General features: G+C 46.1%; 1 protein-coding gene across 2 annotated transcripts; it reads left to right on the top strand.

The window, feature by feature from the left end:
* Nucleotides 1-306: 306 nt before the first annotated feature.
* ADRB2 (adrenoceptor beta 2) lies at nucleotides 307-18,262 on the top strand. 2 transcript variants are annotated; one of them, XR_015551933.1, is made up of 3 exons: nucleotides 307-1,719; nucleotides 17,073-17,268; nucleotides 17,587-18,262. XR_015551933.1 is itself a non-coding variant. In XM_004428669.3 (2 exons), the coding sequence occupies exons 1-2, from the start codon at nucleotides 531-533 to the stop codon at nucleotides 3,927-3,929; spliced, it is 1,269 nt and encodes a 422-aa protein (XP_004428726.2). In that variant the 5' UTR covers nucleotides 307-530; the 3' UTR covers nucleotides 3,930-4,412. The 2 variants fall into 2 exon arrangements, 1 of the variants encoding a protein (XP_004428726.2); XM_004428669.3 differs by lacking the exons at nucleotides 17,073-17,268; nucleotides 17,587-18,262 and adding an exon at nucleotides 3,850-4,412.
* The last annotated feature ends 1,043 nt before the right edge of the window (nucleotides 18,263-19,305 follow it).

Genomic DNA, 19,305 nt, shown 5'->3' with positions numbered 1-19,305 from the left:
CAGACAGGTAGCAGTCACAGAAGAGCCAAAAGCTCTCGGGTTGGCTCGTAAGCGGGCCAGTTCGAGCTTCAGCCCTCCGGGGCCAGCGAGGGTAGCCGGGAGGGAGTGGTAGCCCGCCGGTCCGCTGGGGAGCAGCCGAGCCCCGCCCGGGCCAGCGCCAGGAGTGGGTGGGAGAGGGAGGGGAGGGAAGGGGCGGAGGCCTCGCCCCTTTGGGGCTGCCGGCGCGCCATTGGCGGAAAGTTCCCGCACGTCACGGGGAGGGCAGCTCCCCTAAAGCCCTGTGCACATAACGGGCAGCGCACACTCCTGGGCGGCTTCTCCAGAGCGCAGGCTGAGACTGACAGGCACCGCGAGCCCAGAGCACCCCACAAGCTGAGTGCAGGACGCGCCCCAACCACACCCACCCCACGGCCGCTGAATGAGGCTCCTGGGCGTCAGCTCGCTGCTGGCAACGCCCCGCCGGAGGTCCGCCCGCTGAGGCGCGGCCGGTGCGCTGGCAGCCAGTGCGCTCACCTGCCAGCCTGCGCGCCATGGGGCAACCCGGGAACGGCAGCGTCTTCTTGTTGACGCCCAACGGAAGCCACGCGCCGGACCAAGATGTCACGCAGGAACGGGACGAGGCGTGGGTGGTGGGCATGGCCATCGTCATGTCGCTTATCGTCCTGGCCATCGTGTTTGGAAACGTGCTGGTTATCACAGCCATCGCCAAGTTCGAGCGTCTGCAGACGGTCACCAACTACTTCATCATTTCCCTGGCCTGCGCTGACCTGGTCATGGGCCTGGCGGTGGTGCCCTTTGGGGCCAGCCATATCCTCATGAAAATGTGGACTTTTGGCAACTTCTGGTGCGAGTTTTGGACTTCCATTGATGTCTTGTGCGTCACGGCCAGCATTGAGACCCTGTGCGTGATCGCAGTGGATCGCTACGTTGCCATCACCTCACCCTTCAAGTACCAGAGCCTGCTGACCAAGAATAAGGCCCGAGTGGTCGTTTTGATGGTGTGGATTGTGTCAGGCCTTACCTCCTTCTTACCCATCCAGATGCACTGGTACCGGGCCACCCACAAGGAAGCCATCAACTGCTATGCCAAGGAGACTTGCTGTGACTTCTTCACGAACCAAGCCTATGCCATTGCCTCCTCCATCGTGTCCTTCTACTTGCCCCTGGTGGTCATGGTCTTTGTCTACTCCAGGGTCTTCCAGGTGGCCAAAAGACAGCTCCAGAAGATCGACAAATCTGAGGGCCGCTTCCATGCCCAAAACCTCAGCCAAGTGGAACAGGATGGGCGGAGCGGGCATGGACTTCGAAGGACCTCCAAGTTCTGCTTAAAGGAACACAAAGCACTCAAAACTTTAGGCATCATCATGGGCACTTTCACCCTGTGCTGGCTGCCCTTCTTCATCGTGAACATCGTGCATGTGATCCAGGATAACCTCATCCCTAAGGAAATTTACATCCTCCTAAACTGGGTGGGCTATGTCAACTCCGCCTTCAATCCCCTGATCTACTGCCGGAGCCCGGATTTCAGGATTGCCTTCCAGGAGCTTCTGTGCCTGCGCAGGTCTTCTGTGAAGGCCTATGGGAATGGCTACTCCAGCAACAGTGACGGCAGAAGTGACTATGCAGGGGAACAGAGTGGAGATCAGCTGGGTCAGGAGAGAGACAGCGAACTGCTGTTTGAGGACAACCCAGGCACAGAAGACTTTGTGAACCGTCAAGGTACTGTGGCTAACGATAGCGTTGATTCACAAGGGATGAATTGTAGTACCAATGACTCAGTGCTGTAATGCGGTTTTTCTACCTTTTAAGACCCCCCCTAACAAAACACTAAGCAGACTATTTAACTTGAGTGTAATAAATTTAGAATAAAGTTGTATAGAGATGTGCAGGAGGAAGGACATCCTTCTGCCTTTTTTTTTATTTTTTTAAGCTGTAAAAAAGAGAAAACATATTTGAGTGAGTATTTGTTTCTTGTACAGTTCAGTTCCTCTTTGCATGGAACTTGTAAGTTTATGTCTGAAGGGCTTCAGTCCCCGAGAACCTGGGGCTGCTATGTTGTGATGACTTTTCCGCATATCTACCTCATTGGTCAAGTATTAGGCGTAATATATTGCTGCTGGTAATTTGTATCTGAAGGAGTCTTTCCTTCCTGCACCCTTGGACTGGAGGATCTTGAGTATCTCGGACCTTTCAGCTGTGAACAAGGACTCTCCCCGCTCCTCTGATTTGCTCAAACAGGGTGTCATAGGCAGGGATTTGAGGGGCAGCTTCACTTGTTTTCCCGAGCAAAGTCTAAAGTTTACAGTAAATAAATTGTTTGACCATGACTTCATTGCACCTGTTTCTCCAAAACCCCTTGACTGGAGTGTGGTTCCTCCCCCACTGGAAACCACAGGTAACTATTTGTAATAACTGCCCAGTGACTTAATATGGAATAACACAGGAATGACACGCACTGATTGCTTAACCCTTTCATTTGCCTTTGAATCTGCAAACCTGTATCTCTCCTAACGCTAGGGCCCCAAATCAGTTCTGCCTGCCCCCAGCATAGCTCGTCTCGCTTGTCCTACGGTTATTATTCTGTGTTGTCACATCAGAAACACTGACTCATAGAAATGGAGTTATGGACATCTGTTTTGTCCCTCCATGAACCCCACCACCCACCTTCCAGCTCTACTTGTTGGATAGCTGATTATATTTATGTCTTTGCCATGTCTTAGAGTGGAGATCTTTGTACTACCTCAGGCTTTGGCATTTTAAGGATAAGGAAGAAGTTATTGTGAAAAAGCTACTCAAACAGAGCCCTGTAATTCCAAGGGAGAGTGAAAGGGCATTGGTCATACAGCGAAAGCTGGAAAATACTTAACTGAGGAATATCTCATGACCTAGAAACAGCATTATAAGCCCTCCTCCTTCTTTCCTTCTGTCCATTTCTTCCCTCTCCTTTTGACACTCCTCACTTCAGTATAAACCAATTTCTCAACCTTGGCACTATTAACATTTGGACCAGGTGATTCTCTGTGATGGGGGCTGTTTTGTGCATTGTCTGATGTTCAGCAGCATCCCTGGCCTCTACCCATTAGATGCCAGTAGCACCCTCTGAGTTGTGCCGACCAAAAATGTCTCCAGACATTACATTACCAAACACCCCTTGAGGGGTGAAATTGCCCCTGGTTGAGAACCACAGATATAAACTTCAAAAATCTAAACAGATTTTTAGATCCTGTCTCATGTGACCATTTTATTTTGCAGAGCCTAAGAGAGGGATTTTTCAGGGTTCCCCTGGTTAGTGACAGATCCTGGGCCAATGCTCTCCCCACTCCCTTATGCTGTCTTCCAAACTTACTTCCCAGCTGCCCGGATACTGATTGTGAGACTGAACTGTTTGGAAGGGTTTATCAATGGAGGCGAGGCCTGTGAGCCCTTACTGCCTATTTGTGGAGAGATTATAATACTGTTAAGAGGCACATGAGGGAAAATCACAAAGGTAAACACATTCCTTCTCTCACCCCCTTTCTATTTTTGCCTGTGTGTCTGAGCCAGAGCTTGGCCCAGGTCTGACCGAGTGGATCGTCCTCCTTGGCAACGCCAGCCTGAAGAAGATCAGCCTGCAGGGTTCATTGCCATTTCACTCGCTCGTGAAGCTGACTCCACTTCTCTCTTCCTTTCTGTCCCAGCCCACGTCCCCAACCAGAAAAGCACTGGCCTCCCCTGCTTCCTGTCAGCTCACCGACGGGTGTCTGGGTGAGCACTGGGCTCTCGGAAGAAAGTTAGGAGCCTCTGTTTTTGGAACGTACCATGGTGAATTGGAGAGTGTGTGCCATTCAGCACTTTTCCTTTTTCTCCAAGGGCTTTCATACCTATTATCACATTCTCCTTCTCCTGCTCTGTGCCCCACTCCCAGAGATGCAGGCAGCTTCTCCAGCTAATCTTCACACTCCTCATAGCCTCATGGGATCTCAGACTTTGAAAAGCCCATAGAAAGCACTTGACATCCGAAGAGACTGAAAGCCTGCAAGGGGGATGAGCTGCCCAAGGTAAGAAGCCAAGGATGTCAGAGACGGGGCTACAGCCAGGGGACCCAGCTCTCAGCTGTTGTTCCAGGAACTGGCGTGTTCTCTCCACCACAGAGTCATTGAATTCTACCCTTACTCTCAATCGTGGAAGCTTTTCGTTGGCGCTGTCACGTTTTTATTGCTTTTGGTCCTTAACACAATATTCAGTCAATAAACAAATAATCTACAACAAGGACGAGAGAAAGAGTTGTTCTTTTAAAGAGTCTGCTAGGAAATCCTCAGCATTTAGCGAAAGTAGGAAGTTCCTTAACTCTTTATGACCTGCCAGGAATTTCAAGCCAATCCAGGTAGAAATGTCAAAAAAAAAAGTTGGAAACTTTTCTGTCATCATTTGTAAGTCCCATAGACAATAAATATTATTAATAAAAAAAATGTTGTCTTTATACTCTTTTGGTTAGAGGAGCATCTGACATAATTTCAATTAAAATTCAGCTGTGACTGTTAATTCAGATTCCCAGCTAGAAGGGGGTTTAGCCATATTCACGTCGCTTTAGGAATACTTTCAAGACAAGAACTTTGATCCGTTTTAAGGGTCTTGAGAAGCAAGAGCATTTTGGGCATGTTTCAATCCCTTGCTTTCAATCTCCTTTTGTTTTGCTTTGTTCCTTTCGGGGGCAGGCATTTGTCAGTGTTCCTCCATCCCTCTGTTTGCTGACAGGTTGGTTACGTAAGGTTTGTGTGGGATTCTTCGTCATAAAGTTTTCTTTGCCTGGACAGCAAGTTCTGAGTCTGTCAAATGAGAACCTTATCCCGAGACGCAAGCTGACAGGTGTGCAAAGTGGCAGGACAGGGCGGGTCTCCCTGCTGAGACCATTGCAGGGGGAAGGAATCTGGAGAGAAGGGAGCTTAGAAATCGGAACTGTCGCTATGGGATGCTTAGAATGTTTCTGAAGAACTTACTGCCAAAAGAAGCCTAGACCAGAATCAGTTGGGGGGTATTTATGGAGCACCTACTGTATGCAGTATGAGAACAGTATAGGCTTCAGTCTCTGCTTTCTGTAGCATAGTATTAATAATACTAAATAGATCCCTTTTATGGAATCTTACTAAATGTTAGGGACCGTGCTAGGCACCTTTTGGGCCTTATGTCATCTTGACAACCTTATGATGGAGGTAGCATAATTGTCTTCATCTAACAAACGAGAGAACTGAGGCTCAGAAAGGTTAAGTAACTTTCCAAAGCCACACAACTGGCTGGTTGCAGAGTCAGAACTGGAACCCAGGTCCATGTGAGTCCAGCGCCCGTGGAGCGCAGCACACATGCAAACCAGGAAGCAGCACAAGGCAGCTTATAATCTGTGCCAGAACAAGTGTAAGAACTGGAAATGCAATAGCTCGTTGAGAGAAGAGGGAGATTGCTGTGGGTTTCGGCAGGGAGGAATGTTCCCTTCGAAGCATGTGACTGCAGGGTTGCTGGGGACTGGGACAGGAAACCAATCATTGAAGGGCCTGGGTTGATTCTGTGAGTCTTTGTTTTGTCTTTTCATCGGAGAATCAGGCCAAACTGAAAAGAGGATATGAAACTTTAAAACAACCTCAATGTAAAGCAAAAACATAGCCTACCTCACATTCTGGCAAATTCATTCTTGGTTCCAAGGTTGGGAAGGTCTCCTAAATGGAGCAGTTAGGTGGACCTAATGGAAAATTTGGCAGGCCTAGGAGGCCCTAGGAATGTGCTGTCCATTTTGAGCTAGCAGTCTAGTGCAAGAGAGGTGATCTTCTGACAGCAGAGAGCAAGGAGGGTTCATGCACTTTGAGACTTCACTGACAGGATAACGTCCAGAAGGAGGAATTTTTGAAATACCTAAGAGAACAAACTTCCCAAGCACTTTTAAGAACTTGAGAAATACTAGTATCTTATGAATAATAGAGGCAGGGCAAGGTGAAAAGGGGCCTGGAATGGGATTCATGCAACTAGGTTTCAGGTCTCAACTCGGCCTCTCTCCTCTCTCCTCTCTCTCTCTCTCTCTCACTCTCTCTCTCTCTCTCTCTCAAGGTGGGTAAGGCAGTTTTCCTCAATGGCCCTCAGTTTGCTCATCTGTAAAATAGTGAGTCCCCTGCAGGTGGTCTCTGTGTTCCGCTCAGCTCTGAATTCATATAGCCATTAATTTAGAGGCTAGAGACAGCGGTTTGTATTTCTAATTAGAGTGGATGACATTTGTCATATGAATAATGGTTGAATATCCTGGGGGTTGTCAGCTTGCAGAAGAGGATGCTGTGAAGGAGGTCTATTCGGTGCACGATACCTGCTTTCAAATATTTAAGGACCAACCGTCTGGGGAAAAAGTTGCATATCAGTTCTAGATGAATACTGGAAGGCAAGCAGAACCTTAGAGGAAGGTAGATCCCAGCTCAGGTGAACGAAGACTTTTCTGAGTGAAATAGGTTATCTGTCAGAAGAGTGGGCCTCCTGTCATTGGAAGCATTCAAGAGAAGCCCAAATAAAGCTCTGTGCAGGATGAAGCACAAGGGGCCCCTGCACTGAACAGGAGCTGGACTAAGCTCCTTCCAGATCTGTGATTCCCTGTCTCTGAAAACAACAGACCTGAATGTTCTTAAAAAGTATACAGACCGTTCCCTAATTCCAGCTGGACTTCTCCCCATTTCTCTGGATTTCAGAGGTTTCACTGCATTCCTAAATGGGAAACCTCCAGGGGAAATCAGGATCTCAACAGTCCTTGGCCATGGGGGGATATCCGGAAATAGAGCAATAAGGTTAAGCAGTTTTCCAAACTATTAGACCTTTTCATCAGCTGCTCTTCCCATGCCTTTTGCAAATGACCTACTAACTCCCAGAGAGAGAATAACGAGAGCCGCAAAGTCCTCTCTGCAAAGGCTATTACATCCTTCTCCACCCTCGGAATCATTGCGCTTCCTGTGGTCTTTCCGTCACCCTCACAGGACAGGAAGGAAGGGAGGCAGGTCCCTGGCCAACACAGAGCACCTCAAAGCCCTCTGGCCCAAGAGCCTGGAGACCTGGGGCCTACGGTCACCCAGCCACTAACTGGCTGGCAACCTCAGGCAGGTCACTTCCCTTCTCTAGACCTGTTTCATCACCTCTAATGAGAGGAAGTTCGGTTTACATGAGTCCTTTGTTTCCTTCTTTCTCCAAAATTCTGTAAGATTTCGGGAAGTCTTTGGTGCTGCATATCTGGCTGCATTGCTTTTAATTTAAAAGCACATTTGTTTCGTGTTAAAAAGCTGATAGAACTCGTTGTACAACATTTAAAAATATATGAAAGAACAAAATGAGGTAAATCACACACAACCTTACCACCTAGAGATAGCCATTGGTCAATGCGATATATAGGCTTCCAGCCTGTGTCCTAAGCATGGCTGTACAAATGAGTATAAATATATTTTTAAATAAAAATGGAATTAGATTATTCATACAATTTTGGGCCCACTGATAATACTTTTACAAATGCCTCCTTGAATATATTTTATGTATGGCATGATCCAGATGTCATAATTCCTGCTGGTCTATTGGCTTGGCAATATACAGTGTTCAGCAGTTTTCAAACTTTAGGGGGACAAATGAATCATCACTCCCATGTATGGACTGGGAGATCTGAGCTGGGGTCCAAGAATCTGCATTTCAGCAAGTTCCTCCAGGTTTTTCCAACACAGGTGGTCCAGGGACCACATTTTGAAGAACAGGGTTACAGAGATAAATTTTGTAAATTTAAACAGAATGCTCCTCCCCTTCCTAATGGATGAAAAAGATGTTTCTCTACTTGTCTCTTTGAAGGCATGCTTTCTGCACCTGGGCCCTCATCTGCTTGCAGAGCATAGGAAACTAACCACTGAACTCCCAGGGCAGGGTTCCTTCTGCATTGCTAAATGCCTCTGACCCAGTCTGTGGACTAGTTAGACTTAGTTAACATAAGTCTATTTAAGCTATGTAGTGACCAATACCTACTGTTTGAAAAGTACATCAGCAGGTTTCTGGGCCATAGAGCACCTCTTGTGATAATAATGGCTGAGAGCTACAGAGGGCTTCCTATGAACCAGGCATTGTACTTGGCAATTTTCATGCGTGATCTCTATAGTACTCACAGCAACGCTACAAAATAGGTACTATTATGCTTGTCCCCATTTTATCAATAAGGAAACTGAGACTTGAAGGGGTTAACTAAGTTGCCGAAGATTACACAACCCATTGGAGGAAAACCCAGGTATTCTGAACCAGTGCCCGTGTGCTTCACCACTAGGGTAGGCGATCTTTCCCCCTGGTGGGGATCAGGTAAGAGAGAAGGACGGAGACGACGATGAGAGGAAATTTTTAATAGGTGCATTTTGTCTTATTCTCCAGGGATTCTTTTCAGAGAGGCCTGATTAAATTCTGAGCCTTGGAACTAAGGGGCAAGCCTATGCCACTAAATAGGTTGTGGCTAAGTATAAACTAGGAAACCAGATTGCGCTGAGAGCTGGCAGCACACTGTCTGTCCCCATTATTCAGGCACGGTTTGAGTGCCTGGGGCGGGGTGGGGCACAGAGGGAGGTGCCTGCTAGCAGCACAGTTGTTTGCGCTGAGTCAAATCACTACTTTCAGGTCAGGAAGCCCTTGACATCTAGAAATGGGGTGTTCTTGCCATTTCTCTGCCCGGGTCTGTGTCAGCTGAGGTTTCGCATTAGAGAATATCAGAGTGGGATAGGTGTTGAGCGAGCCCACGACCTCCTTAGAGTACTAAGAAACCCCAGGCTCCAACAAGAGGCGGGGTCAGTGGCAAGGTTGTACAGGGGCCAGAGAAGACCATCTCTCCCCGCTTGTTTCATTATTATTTTTTCAGAGCTGTGAGGGGAAGACTGGTGTTTCTGAATGTGTTCATTTCTCCAGGAAGAGAAAATAGTTTTAAAAATCACAACAGCAACACCCATGACAAAGCAAAACGGGCGTTTTAGGAAGCTAACTCCTGTTTTCTCTTCAACCCCGCCATAACGGCTTTGCGGCCTAAGGCCTGGTGCCCAAAAGCCACAGCTGCCTGGGTCTGGGGGGTTTCCTTCCTTGTCCCAGTTCTGTCTGTATTCTACTGTCTAGTGCTTCTCTTTATAAAAATCCTATGAGATGTTTCTAAATACTGCAGACAGCCCTGACAACCTGTTGCTGGGTTTTTCTTGCTCTGTTTGAGAGGCCCTCACGGTTCTCCCGTATGTAGTGCAACAAGCCTGCTCTGCTCACAAACATTCAGAGTTCTTTTCTTGTTTCGGTTCCCACAGTGTTGCTCTATAAATCCAGATGTTCACCTAGCGTCCTCAACCTAAGAGAACTGAGGGTCAACCTCAAGGGCCTGGAGTGGCCAGCCTTAGAAGTCTCTTTCTACAGGATTATGGAAGGGTTGGTGGTTTAGGTATGAGTCTCTTGACATTATTTTATTTTATGACAGTGGGTCCCAAACCTTAGAGAGCCCAAAAACGGTTTGGGGGAACTTCTGAGAGAAGGCACCTTCCTGACCCCTGTCCCTGAGATTATGATCTAACAGGGCTGTGGTTGGGAGCCAGCAATCTGCATGTTGCCACAGGTTCCCCTAGAGGACTGTGAGGCAAGTGCTCCGAGGATCACAATCCAGGGACCTAGAGCTTTCACTGTCTTCCCCTCCCCTCCCTTTCCGCTCAAGAGCACAAGATGTGGGCATATGAGAAATGACCCCAGACAGCTGTATGCATCACAAAAATAATCATTCTGTCAAATAAGCAGAATCTTAATTTCCCTGTGTTATCAAATAAAACAGTGTAGATGAAAACAATTTATAAATGATAAAACGTTACTAGGAAAAAGGAAGAGATTAATAAGTGTCTTAAGCAATTAGGCTCTTAATTTAAAATGCATTTTATGACAACATGACAGCCACACAGTTATATGCCCCAATAACATCATTGTCCCCTAGTGCCAGACCCTCTGCACGTGGACGGAGGGGTAGCAGCACAAGAAGGAAAAGGGATTTTGCTGCAGTGTTAGACTCCTAGTCCAGTGCTCCTTCCTCTCTGACATCCTGCCTTGGTGAAGTCAAATCATACTAAGGTCTGTATGATTCAATTTGCCTAATGTACAAAAACCCTCCTATTTAGAAATCTGAAGGGGGCCCACCCAGCTGCAGAGAAGAGTGTGACTCATACATATACTTACACCTCTGCAGATGCACACACCCAAATAAACACACACCACACACATACACACACACAGACTTTTACATTGATGCCTACACCTGTATCAACAAAATAAAACACACATGAGTTTTGACATAGGTATATGGACACATCCAGGTTCTTTTGTATATACTCCCATATGAATATGTGCATACATACAGGACACAGACATACTCAGACCTAAACATTCTCCCTTAGATAGATAACGCATTTAGGCATTCCTAAGCACACTTTGGTGAGCTCCAAATGAGCAAACATGCCATGTCATGTAACCGTGGTCCCACTGACAACTAAATACACACAGGTTCACATGCTGACCCCTCATCCCAGGTAAGTATATACACTCTTGATTCGATACATGTTTATTGAGTTCTTATTATGTGCCAGGAACTGTTAGGTGCTGAAGATCAGCAGGTGAACAAAAACAGTCTATCTTTGCCGTTACTGAGTTTGTGTGTAATAGCAGAGAGAAGTTTTTAAAAATGCATGCAAAATTGCAACTGTGGTAGGTGCTATGAAGGAGATTTAGGGTGTTTTGAAGGAATCTGACCAATTCTGAGATGTCAGTAAAGGTTCCCCCAAAGAAGTAAGGTTCCAGCTGAGAGCTGAAGAATCGGTAGAAAATGCCTTGAAAAAGAGAGGAGAGAAGAGCGTGCCACTCAGGGAGAAAAGCATGTGCAAATGTCCTGTGGTAAAAGGAAACCTCATGTGTAATAAGCACTAAGCAAAGGTCAGTGTAGCTGGTGTGCAGAGAGGGAGAGCAGGATGTAGAATGAGCGCACAAGAGGCAGGCAGGGGCCACACATGTAGGGCCTTTTAAGTTGCATTAAGGGTTTGGGTCTTTATCCTTGGAGCATTTAGAAGCCATTTGATATGTTTACAGCAGAGATCAGATTTGTATTTTGAGAGACAATCTCTGAAGATACGTCTACTCATACAAAAGCATTATCACCTAGATAAGTGCACACGTATGGGTTCAAATGTACCCTTGTGTGTGTTTTCTTAGAAATGCATATTACTGCATGTAAGTATTCACTTGCAAACGCTGCCTCTCTGAACACACTGCTATGTGTTTATTTGCATGGTGGGCATTGGGAGACATGGAAACAGCCCCCTCACTGGGTATCATCCGGCCTAAGCCAGTCCTTGAGGGGGCACTAGGGAAGTGGGGTACCAGACCCGACCCAAACCCTCTGACTCTGGAGCTCTGGGCTTTGCAGTTTGGCCTCATGCCTGCACCTCCAGCTCTGCTCCCCCTCCTCTTGGCTCAGAGCACACAGTGACAAGGTGGGGTTCCTTCCAGAATACGATCATTGACTGTTCTTGGCCAGGGCAAGGAGGGGAGGATGGGCAGGTCGAGTTGCGTAAAGATTGCCTCGTGCTCTCCCAGGGCTGTAAGCAGAGCCTCTGCCCAGCTCCAGGCCTGGAGTACTCTTTGCATGGAGTTGGCCATAAAGAGAAGTAAACGTAACGATGGGAAATCTGAGGTCTTCAGGTCCTGGTGGGGACTGTGGTGGGACTCGAAGTAGTGCATTCCATAAGTAACCACTGTGTGACATGTGGCAGTGGAGGAAGAAACAGACAAAGCCCAGCAGAAAAGGCTTTTCAAGGCAAGATGTCTGACTGTGTTCCTTACTGCCTTGGCACAGTAAACATGTGTACACACATATTTACACATCAACGAATTTTCCTCCAGTGGGTGTAACATCTCACAGCAGAGGAAGTAGCAAGTAATTCATCAGCCACAACATCCTGCATTATTTTCCTTCCAAGGGACTAGAACTACACTTGTGTACATTTTGCTCCTGTTGACCAGCAAAGCCAGCAAGAGCCTTGACCAGATCCAGCAACAGACCCCAGGGAGATCAATAGAAATATTCACATAGAATTAAAGGCTCACCTAGAGCTCACATCCCAGGGTCATAAAGATGTTCCCAAGTGATTTTTTGATCTAAAGACTCCTACCCACTGAGATTTTGTGTTTTCACGTGTGTGTGTGGAAGTTGTTTTCTTCCATAATTAAAAGGAACTATACAGTGTAATTTGTTTTTATTTATTTATTTATTTTTTTGTGAGGAAGATCAGCCCTGAGCTAACATCCATGGTAATCCTCTTCCTTTTGCTGAGGAAGACCGGCCCTGAGCTAACATCTATTGCCAGTCCTCATCCTTTTTTTTTTTTTTCCCAAAGCCCCAGTAGATAGCTATATGTCATAGTTGCACATCCTTCTAGTTGCTGTAAGTGGGATGCGACCCCAGCATGGCCGGAGAAGTGGTGCGTCGGTGCGCGCCCGGGATCCGAACCCGGGCCGCCAGTAGCGGAGCGCGCGCACTTAACCGCTGAGCCACGGGGCCGGCCCCTATACAGTGTAAGTTGAACCTCTTTTTATTTGGCTTCAGGTTATGTAAGGAACATCTTTCTTTTCTGCCAGGTGGGGGCTCTTCTATGCTGTCCTGGAACAAGCTATGAGATACATCAAGAGCTGAAGGCCAGAGCACTGTGCCCCAGGGGACACTGTGTAGTAACAATCCCTCATATTGATCCAGCAGTTGGCCGGTTAAGAAGAACTTTCATATCTGCCATCTTATTTAATCCTCATAACTCTAAGGGCAGCATGGTTGTTCCCATTTCACGGATAAAAAGACTGAGGTTAAAAGGCTTGCCTAAGGGTATGGGCCTAACACATGGCAGAGGTGGGACTTGAACATAGGTCTTCATCCTCATACTCAGGAAACAACACAAGTTTTGCTACATTCTACTACCCTCCCAAGACCCATGGCTCTTCTCACTGTACTTCTCTGCTTTCTGCTGCATTTTCTCTTATAAATTCAGGGTTAACACTCCCCAGCACAGAAGCCACAGCTGCCAACCTGCAGATAAGCAATTCCCTGCTCCAGAGACAGTCCCCAGGCTGCTGTCAATATTTACAAGCCCCAAGCTTGGGTGAGCTCGTGCTGCGAGTGGGCAGCGCCCAGCTCTATCAACTATGGCTTAGAGCGGAAGCTCCAAGCCTTTCGGGTTCCTCGGGCCAGTCACCTGATGCACTTTCACCAAGTCACAGTTACAGGATCATATGTCCTCTCTCCCATACCTGCCCTGCTGGCAACTCAGGGCTCTACTGAGGCTGACCTTGTTCACTTTGCCTAATTCTTCTTGGATCAGGATGTTTCAGTGGGAAGACCCAGTGTGATTTGCCCAACCCCACACCCATTGGGCACAGCCCAGCCTGCTTTTAAGGGCCAAGTTCCACACCTCAGTGAAAATTGCCAGCTCTAGGAAGTATTTCAACTTCTTGAAAACGGCTTATGTTGGTTGAAATGTTTTATTTTAGTCATAGCAATTAGATGTTCTTATTTTGCACACACATCTCCCAACAGAATTGCCTTCAGCACGGGTGAACAGGATTTAATGGGTCTGGGAAAGCTTGGGGAGGATGACAAATCCCAACCACGAGGAAAGCTCCTGTTGGCAATCTCTTCTCCTCGGGGTGTCAGCTTATCTGCTTTACTTAGCTTACCAAGCAATGTGTGACTAATTCATTCATTCATTCAAAAGATGTTTGCACACTTACATATGCAAGAACTTGTGTTAACTACCAAGGATACAACCGTGACCAAGATAGACATGGTTCATCCCCATTTTTGAGTTTCTTATGGTCTAATGGAGAAGACAGACACTGAGAACGAAATTATAAATGGTATTTGGATCAAGTTACCTAATACTAACACCAAAGAAATGTAAATATACTTATGAACAGTGGTGAGAAATGGGAAATTGGCTTCTGGACTTTGCCAGTAGATTCAGAAAGGTGTCTGGTATCTGTCAACCTCAGACTGGCCTCCAACCATCCATAAAAATATTACCATCTTCCCTTTAAAAACGTCACAGGGAAAAGCAGAGTTACTGGTGACTGCCAAGGTTATATCAATAGCTTCAGTCTTGGTCCACCTCTGGAATACTGTGCCCAGTTCTGAGGGCCACGTTTTTCAAGGGAAAGAGGCTTACCAGATTTAGCAAATAAAAATACAGAACATCCAGTTAAATCTGAATTTCAGATAAGCAATGAATTCTTTTTTCATATAAGCTTGTCCCAAATATAGCACGGAACATACACCAAAAAAAAATTTTTCATGTTTATTCGAAATTCAAATTTAACCGGGCATCCTATATTTTAATCTGATAGCCCTACTAGAGAACAAGAGTGAGGGAAGATAATGAGAAAACTAAACACTTTGTCTCAAAATGAGTAGCTGAAGGAGCCAGGCTTTTTAGCTTGGAGGCAATGATAGTAAGAACCTAGATTTGTGTAGGAAATCACTTTCCAAAGAGTGTTGCTAATAGTATATACGGAAAACACTTAAACGAACACTGAGAGAAAAAAAAGGTTTTGAGGTCAAATGTGCGGGAAACGTTGCATGCCCACATTTCCATTTTGGAGTTCCCGCTGTGCAGCAGCGTGGTGAACGTTCGGAGCAGTCTTACAGGAAACCCACCTGGTTGACCTGGTTTAACCACGCATGTCCACAGAATTCTACTTATGGACTTCTGTCTGTTTGTTTGATGTGTTTGTTTTATAGAGTACATCTATTAACGTGGTGCACTTACTTCTCTGCTCAGCACACTTTGGGGAACGCCGGTATAAAAAAATGAAAGTCGTCTTCAAACATCCAGCCTGCTGGGTAGGGAGGAAGCAGATTTAGTCTTTGTAAACCAAAGGGCAGATCTGGGCCCAATGCATGGACACATCTAGGAGACAGATGTTTGGCCCAGTATGAAGACTAGAACTTTCTAACAATTACAATAGTCTGAAAGGTAATGAGCTCCTTGTTCCTGGGGACATTAAAGCGGAAACAAAATGCTGTCAGGGACTCTAGAGGAAATTCTTGTTCTGTGGAGGAAATTCTCGGGGTCTGCTAGGAAAGGTGTATTCCTATAAAACACAGAGGGGGCCTCCCCTAGCAAACTTTCTTTAAAACTGCATCCGATGTTCCTTATCCTTTCTGCAATCTGAGATTCACTCCTGTTCTTACGTTCACTTTTGCTATGTTTCCTTCACATCTCTGGGCCAAACCCCTTAAGGAGATTAGTCCTCACAAGTTAATGATCTTTGCTCTGATCTAGGCCTCTTCATAGCCTAGCCCAGCTACCTTGATTCTTGGCTGTCAGGAACCCCATCAAGCCTCTGGGAGGGGCTTATAAAGATGTAACATAGAGCTCACAGCTGAGCTTAGCAGCCCAGAAGAGGAGGGGGTCCAGAGCAATCCGGCCCCACCCTCCTCTAGGGCTGTAGGATGCCCTATGCGGTGTCCACGGTGCAGAACAGACCACCCCGAATCTGAGGTGCTCAGCATAATAGAAGCCAACAGAGGATCAAATTCCAACTCTGCCCCTTCCTGAGTCTGACCTGGAGAAAATTACTTAGCCTCTCCGGGCTGTACTTCCCTCTGTGAAAAAAACAGGAACAATGATACCTGCATCACAGGATTAGAAAAATTAAAAGAGATTTAAAGTATGTAAAAGACCCAGCAGAGTGCCCCATGGTACATAGTGGACATTCAGTAAGTGTTTATTCAAAGGATGGCTGTGTTTGTTATCGTCATGGTAAAAACTTCCACAGAAGTTGAAAGACTTTTCTTTAGAAATTCACTACTCAGTGTGCCCAGGTTTCAGGCCCCAGCCACAGTCATGAGCTGGAAATTGCCTAGATCTTTAACACTTTCCTTCCGAAAATCCATGCCTGAGAACAGAAAGTAATGCAAGTGTATTCAAGATCACAGTTTTCCTTCCTGCAGTGCTGAGCCCGTGCTAGAAGGAGGTTGCCCTTGTTCTTGGTTTAGGTGACTCTGCAACCTCATCCATTCTGGACTCCAGTCCTCGTCTGTAAATTAAAGGAGTTGGACTCAGATTGCTTCTAAGTTGCATGAGCTGTGCGTTTGGACTGGGGCAGTGAATGCGGATATTTAAGTTATGCTATTGGTCCATGGTACTAAATGAAAGAAAGACCTCACCAAACTAAAGCCATGTGTGTGTGTGTGTGTGTGTGTGTGTACATGGCAACACACAGTATACACAAGATGCTTGGGGATCACTTTATTTGCCCCCTGCTCTCATGCCTGGCTGTAGCTTTGGCAAATCCTTCACAGAATTAGTTTTGAAGGAGCAAGATGAGCTCTGACCTCAGGATGGAGAGAGCTGGGTTTGAGTCTCAGTCCTGACTCTGCTGGCAAAGCTCATTCTCCTTCTCCAGGATGCAATGCTCCCCTCCCCCCTAGACCTCTTCCTCCCCATCTTTCAGGTTAGGGGCTTGGTTCCAGGATCTGCAAGCTCCGTGTCTCTTGGGAAAGTGTCTCTGATCTATTTTCACTTGGATTTGCATGCTCTCCACAAGGATTATGATCTGGCTGACTCAAGTTTTGCTTATTTCTTTTGTTTCATCTGCTCTGGTTTCATAACCCAAGCTTTACAGCCAATTTTAGCCCTTCTTGGATTATGGGAGTGTCAAAAATGAAGGTATTGGAGCATTTGTCACAGTTTCTGCCCAGGATCCTTGTCTCCCCCCTTCCCCGCCCCGCCCACCCCCCTGAGGCTCCCTTCCATTCTAGCACAGGCAACATCTCTCCCCTCCCTGGGTGACACGATAAGTGGAGTCTGGTTTTCACATTAGCCGAGAGGAGGCCCCGAAGTCAGAAATCCTTTGCACATGAGTCACTTTGTCTCTTTGTGCCTCATTTCCCCCAACTATAAATAGGTGGAGTCTCGAACTTTCTGTCTCCCAGTGTTTGTGGCTGTGAAGGTGGTTTTGTGCAGATGAGGTGTCCCTTTCTCACTGGCAGGTCTCTGTTTTCACAGGTGGGCTCTCTTGAATTCATGGCCAAGGAGGATTCTCCAGTAAAACAGTGTGTCCCTCTGTCTCTCTGCTTCCACTCCTGGCCCCCTCCAGACCCCCTTCGTTATTGCCTGAGTGAACCTTCTAACATGCAGAAGTCAGCCTTTGCTGAAAAGCCTTCAGTGGCTGCCTATTACCTTCAGATAACGGCCTCGGCAGGTGAGTTCGCAAGGAAGCACAGTGGAAACTCAGGCTGAGAACTAATGACGCACCCCCACATACACCAGCATACGGCGCACTCCTTAAGTGTTTAAGAAGCTGTGTTTAAGAAACTTACACGCTTTTGGGAAAGGTCAACAGGTATACAAAAATAATAATGTTTTTATTTTTTAAGTACTGGAAGCACTCTTAGAAATCATTGACCTTGCCAAACTGCCTGATTTTACAGTAGTGGAAACCGTTGTCACAGAAGGGGCAAATATAAGAAAACGTGTCTCGTAATAGGTCTCTCTGCTTCTCCTCTGCCTCTACCACCAGGATCCTCTCTCCAGTCTGCAGCCAGAGTCATCTTTCTGGGATGTGTGACCTGCTCACTCCCTGCATGAAAGCTTTCTGTGGCCCCCACTGCAGCTACAATAGAAGCCGAACTTCTTCCCTGGCCTGTGGTACCCGGCATGGTCTGATCCCTGTGCCCTTGTCGTTCCCTCTTTTCCCTTTGACAGGAATGATCTTCTGCCAGATCTTCAGGCTTCTTTGTATCCATCAGTCTCAACTCTGATGGCACCTCCTCAGGGCTGCCCTCCTGACATACATGTAAGGCAGATGCACGGCCCCACTACCTCTCCTTCCCATCACCCCGACTGGGTGAATTTAGAGCGTCTGCCAACATCCACATCATCTTGCTTGTTTATCCATTTTTCCTCTTTTGTTCTATATTTCTTCTTTTATTCTTTCTTCTTCTGTGTCCACTCACCAGAGGGCAAGCTGCAAGAGGGCTGAGATTTGCCTCCATCTCTAATGTCTAGAACACAATTGGCTCACAGTTGATACACAGGCAATATTTGCTGACTGACTTAACAAACAAACAAATGAATACATGCTGAAGGGAATTTGAAAATGCAGGATAGTATACAGAAGCAAATAAAAATCACTCATACTGCCTCCTTCCAGATATTACTTCTGTTAATATTTTGGAGTATTTCTTTTTTTCAGGTCTTTTTATTTCCATGTATATATATGATATATAGTATATATTTAATAAAAACTAAGAGTATGCTAAATTATGGTTTGTATTTTGCTTTTTTTCACTTATCATTATATTTTATTTCCACATGTTATGAAATAATCTTTCAAAATACTATTTTCTGTGCTGCGTAAAATTTCATATGAATGTGTCAAAATTGGTTTAAGCATTTCCCTATTGTTGGACACTGATAACTTAATTTTTTTTCTGATTGATCTACTCTCTGTCCAAACCATTCTAATAGAACTTGGCTTTTAAGATACTTGTGGTAACTGTTTCTCACTGTGAGTAGCTGGGTAAAAGATGTTACTTTCTTTCCAGGAAATATCAACAGACCAATCCTTAATTTTGTATGTTTTCTGTGGCCTCTTTCAGTGGGGATTTATTTAGTTGATGATCTAGTTATTAAGTCAAAGATTTGTGGTTGGTAAAGGGTTGTGTTTCTAAAACTTCCTGATTGAAAGATAAACCGATGTAAATGTTCACAACGGAATGGAGAACTGGAGGGCGGTCCCAGTCATGTCTTAACCCAGGGATGTTTTCCTGTTGAAATCAATTAATGCCCAGGGACAGGAGATTCAAGAGTTCCCAAATACTCATAGACTTATAAAATCTTGGTAAACTGAAAGGAATATTAAAGATAACTAACTCCCTCACTTTAAGAAAAAGGAAACTGAGATTCAGAGAGGGGCAACTCCTTGCTCAGAGTCCCATAGCAAAAAATGGTGGAGGCTCTTTCCACCTCTCTTCCCTCTCCCTGCTTCCCTCTGTCCTTCCTTCCTCTTTTCAGTATTAGTCTTCTGTAAACTAAATTTCAGAAAAGGTTTCACAGAGCCGGAAGGGATCTTAGAGATGAACTAGTTCAACATCTTCATTTCTGAAGATGAGGAAATGGAGGTCCAGACAAGGGAAGGGCGTTGTACGGGGTCACCACACCACCAGCTTGTGGCGGGGCTGAGGTGAGAACCCACTTCCCCTTCCTTCTCATCCATTGCTCTTTCTATTCACCCAGC

Source organism: Ceratotherium simum, chromosome 4 (assembly GCF_057802395.1).
Source record: "Ceratotherium simum simum isolate JZ-2026a chromosome 4, ASM5780239v1, whole genome shotgun sequence".
NCBI lineage: Eukaryota > Metazoa > Chordata > Mammalia > Perissodactyla > Rhinocerotidae > Ceratotherium > Ceratotherium simum.
The sequence above is the reverse complement of the archived record's forward strand: the minus strand, read 5'-3'. Positions and strand labels throughout refer to the sequence as shown.